At 36.2% G+C, this 8,850-nt stretch overlaps 1 protein-coding gene across 1 annotated transcript; it reads left to right on the top strand.

Annotated features, from left to right (window-relative positions):
• The first annotated feature begins 309 nt into the window (after nucleotides 1-309).
• On the top strand, nucleotides 310-1,538 carry LOC143560019 (senescence-specific cysteine protease SAG39-like). Its single transcript, XM_077048426.1, has 2 exons — nucleotides 310-746; nucleotides 876-1,538. The coding sequence occupies exons 1-2, from the start codon at nucleotides 314-316 to the stop codon at nucleotides 1,466-1,468; spliced, it is 1,026 nt and encodes a 341-aa protein (XP_076904541.1). The 5' UTR covers nucleotides 310-313; the 3' UTR covers nucleotides 1,469-1,538.
• The last annotated feature ends 7,312 nt before the right edge of the window (nucleotides 1,539-8,850 follow it).

Here is an 8,850-nt window from a genome sequence, read left to right on the forward strand (position 1 = left end):
GGTTCCACCGGTTCGGGTCCGGAACCGGTTTTTTTTGTGCACGTCTACTATTAATGATTCTGCAATATTTCTAAATCATTACAGGACCAAAACAATCATTTTTATGATATGCAAGTTCCAAAAGGAAAAAACAAACCAAGGTTCAATTCTCTGGCAGGACAGTTTAAACGTAATCTTTTGTTACATATTTCCCTGCCATATCAGCCACGTAGTCAGCCGCCTTTCCATTATTTATAACCCAACTTTCTTTTATTTCATAGCATCAAACTTCAGACTAATCATACCCCTCTCGTGACAAATAGAAAAGCTAGTCATGGCATCCTCATCAAGATCAGTCATTGTAACATTCTTGCTCGTTTTTGCAATATGCGCATGTCAAGTTACATCACGAAAACTAACCCAAGAGACCATGATGCAACGCCACGAACAATGGATGGCTCAGTACGGGCGCGTATATAAAGATGACGTGGAGAAAGAAATGCGGTTCAAGATATTTAGCAACAATGTTGAATTTATAGAATCTTTCAACAAGGCTGGAAACCGTCCTTACAAACTGGGCGCTAACCAATTTGCTGACCAAACAAACGAGGAGTTCACAGCTGCTCGTAACGGCTACAAGGTCCCGTCTCATCTTGACTCACCCCGAGTCACACCATTTAGGTATGAAAATGTGACCGTTGTTCCACCCAGCATTGACTGGAGGAAAAAAGGTGCAGTCACCCCGGTCAAGGATCAAGGTCAATGCGGTAAGTTTAAGTCAGACTCCTTTTTATCCAACCTGTCCAAATATGAGTCTGACAATTCTTGGATCAGCTCCGTATCATATACATCTGGTACCCGTCTACACGATTTTATTTTTATTCTTTTCTAAACAGGAAGTTGTTGGGCCTTCTCAACCATAGCTGCTACCGAAGGGATAACTCAACTCACAACCGGAAAATTGATTTCACTCTCTGAGCAAGAGATAGTGGACTGTGACAGAACAAGCCAAGACCAAGGATGTGAAGGCGGGTACATGGAAGACGGGTTTGAATTCATCGTAAAAAACAAAGGCATTAACACGGAAGTAGGCTACCCATACCAAGCCGCTGACGGAACCTGCAACGTTAAGGAAGAAGCCGTTCACGCTGCAAAAATCAGTGGGTATGAAAAGGTGCCGGCTAACAGTGAACAGGCATTACTACAGGCGGTGGCGAACCAACCTGTGTCAGTTTCTATTGATGCAAGTGGATATGCTTTCCAGTTGTACTCGAGTGGGGTTTTTACTGGAGATTGTGGGACTGATTTGGATCATGGTGTGACAGCAGTCGGGTATGGAACGACTGATGATGGTACAAAGTATTGGTTGGTCAAGAACTCATGGGGTGCGAGTTGGGGTGATGCTGGATACATAATGATGGAAAGAGATGTTAGTGCTAAAGAAGGCCTTTGCGGTATTGCTATGGATTCATCTTATCCAACCGCATAAGGTTGCTCATAATCTATGTTTCCTCACAACCCGAAATGCAATATATGTAATCTTGTTCATATGTATGTTTGTAAGTATGTTACTTTAAAAATCCCATGTACATACTTCATTAATGAAATGCTATTCTATATCATGCTCCTTAGTTCGTAGACCATAACCTTCAATGGGGTGAGACGGTGGGTATGCGCATGCTAAAATCAAAAGTCTTTATATGAAACTTACAACTAAAGAGGACATATTGCTTAACACAAATGGTCACATAAGACATGTTTCATTAAGTGACATCAAACTTTAAAACAAAGATTACATGAATACAAAAACCTGCATAGCATAGGCAAATGTGGTTGACCTAAGTTGTCGATCAAGCCCGTTTTCCACTACTTGGGTTAGACTTGGTGCAGAGAGTCCAACGGCCCTTGGCTCTCCTGCGCCTCAACACGGCCCTTCCATTAGCAGTCTTCATTCGTAAACGAAAACCATGAGTGCGTGCTAACGACTTGCGTGACCTGTTTCTCTTTGTTTGAGCAAGTTGAAACTTTTTTCCAGCCCTAACCACTAGACTACGCCTGGTCACCGGTTCTAACCCGCTTCTAGAGCTGAGATCCAACCCCAATGATGAACCTATTATCAATTAGCAAGTGTTCTTCAACAATTGAGTACAATGTGTTGACTATTTTAAAGTCAACATACCCAAAAGCAAAGGTGTGCATGAAACCGAAAACCCAATCCGAAAACAAAAACACTAGAGAAACCAAACCGAAATGACGGAACCAAAACAAAAACCGACAATTTGGTTTATGTTCTTGTAAAAACCGAAGTTTCGTTCAGTAACGGTTTTGCGTGTAATTAAAACATAAAAACCCAAACCAACCCGCACTTAGAGATTTTCATTTTCTAATTTGAAATTTAAGTAATTTATAATAATTTAATATATAGCATAACAAAATTATTTTAGCCCCCAACGCAAAATAATCAATTAGCCATCAACCAACAAAAACTAAAAAATAAAATTTACACCGAAATTCATTATTTTTGCCCAATTTTTTTCTAGTCACACAAATAGTAAAACAGAAAAAGCCGAAAACCGTACCGAACCCTAACCAAAAACCAAAACTGAAACCAAACTATTTTTAAAAACTCGAAAACCGAAATTTCGATTTTTGGCTCGATTTTCTCCCAAACCGAATCCTACCCAAAATTACAATGCAGACCAACATTAATCAATATAAAATTATAAACCCTAACTTTCACATTAACTCAAAACCCAAATTCTCTACATGAAATTCATCAACGAATTGACGAAATTAACCTCAAGAGACCAAATATTAGAACAAAAAACCATGAATTTATTATTAGATTTTTATCAAAACTGGCCTGCAAAATGAAACTGCTAGTATAGTTTAATTTCACGATACCGGAGAATGCAGAAGAAGATGAGGATAAGTTGAGTGATGAAGACGACACAAATGAGCAGTGAAGAAGCCCTGAGGATTTAACCGCTTTTAGCGACACGGAGCTTCGTGTTGTTCGACCAGAATTCATGAAAGGAAGTGAAGCTGTTGTTGTACTCTGTGCTCCGAATCTCGTACACACAGATGAGACACGCCATGGTTTTGTTTGCTGATAGATAGCCGTTATCCTCTTCTTCAACAGCCTTATCGATAGAGAAGAAGAAGAAGAATAGAAAAGGGCTGTTTCTCGGCGATAGAAATGGGCTGGGCTGGGCTGGGCTGGGCTCACTTTAGTTTGATCCATGCTTTGGGCCTTGACCCATTTTCTTTCCAGACTTTATGGATGAGATTGCAATCATTTGGAAGCGCGGCCCAATGGAACTAGAGGTGAGGTGCACAAATTAGTGGTGGTGTAAAATTTCTTTGTATCTAGGTTTCTACTATCTGAACCTGTTTCCTACATGTACTGATAATGCATGTATTTCAGTATCAAAACCTGTGTCCGAGACCAGACCCAGTTTATACCTGAAAATCGGAACCGGATTTTTCAATACTCAAAACCAGGTTTTCAAATACCCGAAAAATACATGAAAAATACTCGAAAAATACCCAAAACAAGTGCAGCCCCTTAAAAAGTCAATTTGTACCCGAAAAGTACCTGGAAAAAACCCGTATACAAGGTTTTTTCAATATCCGGAAATATGGTATTAAAATACCCGGTTTTAAAATATCCGGTTCTATACCCATCCTGAACCTGGTGCATAGGGTATGATTTTTTAGACAATACCCGAACCCGAACCCTACCCGGATATTACCAATACCCGATTTTTCAATACCCAGTCATACCTGAACCCGGTTCCGTACTCGGAACCGGGTATTAGAAAACACCAATTTGTGCATTTCTATAAATTAGTTCTCGATTTGGTTTGGTTTGGAACTGCTTCGGTTTCTGGTCAACATGGTCAAAACCGTTGCTGGGGAGCGGTTTGGTTTGGGTTGGTTTGAAACCACATGCGTGTGCGGACATACTGACCGGTTTTAAATTGTGTTTTGCTTATAAACTACAAAATGGTCTTATTAATTTCAGTTCCAAACTGCTTCCACTGAATTAGGTCATACTGACTGGTTTTAAATTGTGTTTTGCTTATAAACTACAAAATGGTTTTATTAATTTTAGTTCCAAACTGCTTCCAGTGAATTAGGTCTCGGGTCAGTCCGCTTTCAGTTTGGTCCGTATTTGGGTTCGATTAACTTGGAAGGCATATCAGATTTGAAGTAGATTAATGCCTTGTATATCATATTCTTTTTAACAGTTTGATAGAATAATAAAAATATGCAAGGTTTAATTTTAAAACCATTACTTTTTTTTAATAAACTATACGATATTTTTATTTCTCTAATACAACACTTTAACTTATATAAATGCGTTACTCATCTAGTCTTTATTTATAATAAAAAAATTGATTAAATGCTTTAAACAATTGGATTTATTGTAAAAATATATTTAATAATAAAAAATAAATGTAAACGATGGTAATGATATGAAAATGAAAGGATTTGAAAGAACGTATGATTGAAGAGAAAATTGGTATTTATAAATATTTGTAAAAGTCTGATTTGACACCTCACTAGACACGTTTATATGTTTTTGAGTTGGAAAATGGTATGACATATTTTTAAACATTTGAATGTATGCATAATTGGTTTCGATGAAATCGTTGACTATATAAATACAAAGCAAATTCGGTACGCAAGTTTGTGTGGTTAGCAGTGGTGCTAGCATTGTGTCTTTACATCCAAGATAAGCTTTAGTATCAATTTTTGGTCTCTTCTTATTATTTTTCTAGAATTAAGTAAAGCATTGTACATTTGTTGCATTAATTAAACAATTAAACGGAAAAAGAGAATACCAAAATATTCTATAAATAAGAAAAAGTATAATCAACTTTGAATAAATTATTCTATTAATAAGCTTCAGTATCAAATTTTTGCTGAAATGCCGCTTTTTTATTTAAAAAAATATCAAATTTTATTCTCTTTTTATTATTTTTAGAATTAAGTAAAACATTGTATAATTGCTGCATTAATTAAACAATTAAACCGGAAAAGAGAACAACAAACTATTCTATTTGTTTTTTTCGAACTGTAAAATATTATTCTACCAATAACAAAAAGTAATCAACTTTTAATAAATTATTACTATAACATTCTTGCCGAATGTTTAAGGGACTGTTAAGCAATTTTATGTTGAATTATAAGACCGATTAAGAGGTTTCATTTAAATCATTAAGTATGTTTCTGAAACTTATTCATTAAAAGGTTTCATGAACCATTAAAAATGTGTATTTTTAACGAACTAAACGCACTCCATGGCATTTGTTGAAGTTGTAGGTTATCAAACACTTTGTCAATCCTTAGTACTCTTCATATGATCCAACCAACGAACAAAAAATCACTAGTTTACCGCTCCCTTTAGAAGTGATACTGGCATACTGCTAAAATCTTTAACCAAATTGCATGATTGGATAGAAAGTTTGCGCCGTGAACTAGTTTGGGCACATATATTTTTATACCAAAGAAGTAATCAGAAGGTGATTAGCTGATTCGTTTTCCTTCCTCGCTTAGTAGACACTGAAGTAATGGGAATGCCTCGGCTAACTTGATCATGAAGCATCCAACGTATGGATTCGGTTTAACACAACCCTCCAACCAAAAAGCTTTCAAAGAATAAAGAAATGAGGACAGGTCACAACCAAAATGAACAGACATGCGCGTATTCTTGGTTTTCCCAAAATAGCAAAACTTGATCCCGTGTTATCATCATTATATGGTGGTTCTGACTTGGGACAAATATAGGTCCAAAATATACATAAGAAATGAATTTTAATTAAAGAAGTTGATGTTGTGGAAGTTCTTATTTTGAAAGAGAGAAAAAAAATAAGCTTGACCTAATTATATAATTTTGGTGGTTTTACTCTTAATATTTAAGTATATGTTTTTGTTATGCAAGTATTAATTTGTTGTCATTGAATAATTATTCTGTTATGAATACATTATATTTTTTTAATCAATTATTGGTAGTTATAATAGGGTTTGCATGCTTCCTACAATTTATGATTTTTGTCAAGATTAGCTCACAATAAGACACTCCTCTTACCATCTTTTATCTTCATAATCCAGTAGACCATAACAGGCAATCATGATCGAAAAATGATTATATTGAAAATGAGATTGGCTATTAAAAATAAAAACCCTGTATCATTGTCTTATACTTAAACTAATTCATCATCATGATTATTTCTTATATGGAAAATATATGTACATCTGAGTCAATCCTGTTAATTTTAAATTCTATCAGCTGGTATAATCCTCATCATCAACAATGAGTATAAGGCACCCCATTGTGGAGGTGCCAAAAGCTAAGTCACACGCCAATGCCGGCGCTAAACCACAACACCATCATTATCACTCGGACGCTAAACCTATTTTTACCCTTCAACGCCATCCCATTAACGCCCTGCTCTTTTTTGATGGGTGTGTCCACTTCAAACTCACCAATCAGATGCCAACACACACACACACATATATGTTATTTTATATTTTTTAAAATATTAGTTAAAACTCAACTCGTTAGGTGAGGAACTAGCTAGTTAAAATCTCACTTCCTGCATGACAGTGGCATGATGTTTTAAGTAGACCCTTCTAGTTAATCTACGATACACAGCCTAATAGTTATATAATTATTTTTCCCAGCATATTAAAATGTATTTATGTGATCAATTAGTTTGGTTTTTTTGGGCTGCATGGATGGGTGGTTTGGTAATGTGGTAGGGCTTTACTGCTTCATACACTGCATCGGGTCGGTATGAAGGTGGCTGTATGGAGGTGGGTTGCAAAATTTTACCGGCACGACAAAGGAGTGTTGTGGGCCTCTTTCTTTTACTCTCACACAGTAACAATTCAGATATTTTGTAATCGTATTCGTATTTGTTTTATCGACTTGAGAAATTAACTCGGATCTTTATTATTAATAAAATCATGCATTTATAAGTATTTATGGATGCATTTTCATTTCATATCCTTTATGTTATTCAAACTAGTCATTTAGTGCTTAAAAACCCTTAAAAGGCCAAAAATTAACATCTTCTAAAGCACAAGGACTAAATCTAAAAAAAGCAAAACCCCCACCCCTTGACCACGCCACGCCACGCCACGCGACCAAGTAAGGTGAGGTGGTTGTGTGGCGTGGCCACTTGTCTGCACCAGATTTCTTGTTTATTTTAGCTCCTTGTTCGTATTTTAGTGCAAAATCGGTTATTTTTGGACCAAATCGCATGTTTTAAGGCCCAAGAAAACTAACCTAGTGTTGGTACATGTCCACGTTCATTAACCCCTTCAACAAGAACAAATTTTGATGAGTTTTCAGTTGATTTAGTCATTAAATGAGATTCGGTTACTTAAACGAGCTTTTTAACTAAAATTTGCTTGTGCCTACCTATCCTATATAAACAAGTCATTAAGCATCTGCCAAACTCTTCCCTAAACCCTAATATAAGCTCTCCTAGCCCGTCGCCCTCCAAGAACCCTCGATTTCTCTTCCGTTCTTGCTATTTACTCGAAGTTACAAGTGTTTATGTTGACTTTGCTTTATTATCGGCCTTTGACTCCGCTTTTTTGCATCGATTCAAGTGGACACTGGGTAAGTTGTTCATTATTACTCATTAGTCAATAATGCTCAATCAATTTATGAAATTAAGGGGAATTGACGAGTCAATTTGACTCCAACCCGTTTAAGGGTATACTAGTCAACAACTTTGACCAATCATTTTCTATCACTTCTGGTCAGAACCGACTTTCGGTCTAGAATACTTGTATTTTTGTTTCAATATTTTAAGGCTACTGACCAAAATCTGACTTTCGACTTGCTGTTCGGATTCTGGTCGGTACCAGCTCGCTTAATCGTTAAATATCTCATAACCGGAGTTTTAAACATCCGTTTGGAACGATTACAACGGCTATGTTCTTGGTTTTAACTGTAGTTATTTGTCTCAAAGTTTAAGGTCTGTTCGGTTTGTCTTAGACGATGCGTTAAAGGACGATTTACTTATTTTATTATCTTTTATTCTTATTTTTTACGAACTCAGCTAAGCAATAAGGTGAGATATCATTCCCCTTTTATTTTACTAATTTTTAATAACTTTTGGGGACATATGCGTACTAGTACATATTTTTATATTATTTATATACACAAACTAGCAATCGTAATTATTGTGTGTATTCAATTAAATGCTAATTGCTACTTGTTTAAGTTTTTATTTTATCGCATTCGGAGAGGTCTATCATAATCACACTATAGTATGATCATACGACCGTCACAGTAGCCAACGCTCGATTCGCATGGCAATGGTCAACTGACACATTACTTTTTTTTTCGAACTATGAACTTTTATAAACACCAATACCCAAAAAGAAACAACGAAACATGCCCTACCTCCACATGCCGGAGCACAAAGCGACACCAAAAAAAGAAACAAGTTACATGACTTTAAATTTACACCAGTCCAACCACTCTATCTATCTATGTTTTGATCTATATTTAAACCAAATGAATCCGAGTGTTTTAATGTATCCTATTATCTCTTCCAACTTGACATCCTTGCCTTCAAACACCTTTTCATTTCTAGCCTTCCAAATACTCCAACAAGCGATAATGAAGATCCCGTGTAACGCCTCTTTTCTCCAAACAATATTTTCATACAAAAATGCATATTTTCTCCAAACAAAACCTACAAAAATGAATCCTAGAAACAACCCGAACCATCCATCCCCTCTTTTTGGGCAATACCATGCTCCGCAAAACCAACCGAGCGTAAACTTTCAATGGTTCCTGAACCAACCGAACCTATACTATCAATTTCCTTTTCCTGACCC

Source organism: Bidens hawaiensis, unplaced genomic scaffold (genome assembly GCF_021521415.1).
Source record: "Bidens hawaiensis isolate Kalapana, Puna unplaced genomic scaffold, B.hawaiensis_p1.1 tig00020159_1, whole genome shotgun sequence".
In the NCBI taxonomy this organism is placed as follows: domain Eukaryota; kingdom Viridiplantae; phylum Streptophyta; class Magnoliopsida; order Asterales; family Asteraceae; genus Bidens; species Bidens hawaiensis.

What these genes read in the sequence shown, in the direction of transcription:
- LOC143560019 (XM_077048426.1), top strand. Translation starts at nt 314, where the DNA reads ATGGCATCCTCATCAAGATCAGTCATTGTAACATTCTTGCTCGTTTTT. An exon ending in CAAGGATCAAGGTCAATGCG is followed by an intron (nt 747 to 875) that starts GTAAGTTTAAGT and finishes TTTTCTAAACAG; the next exon opens with GAAGTTGTTGGGCCTTCTCA.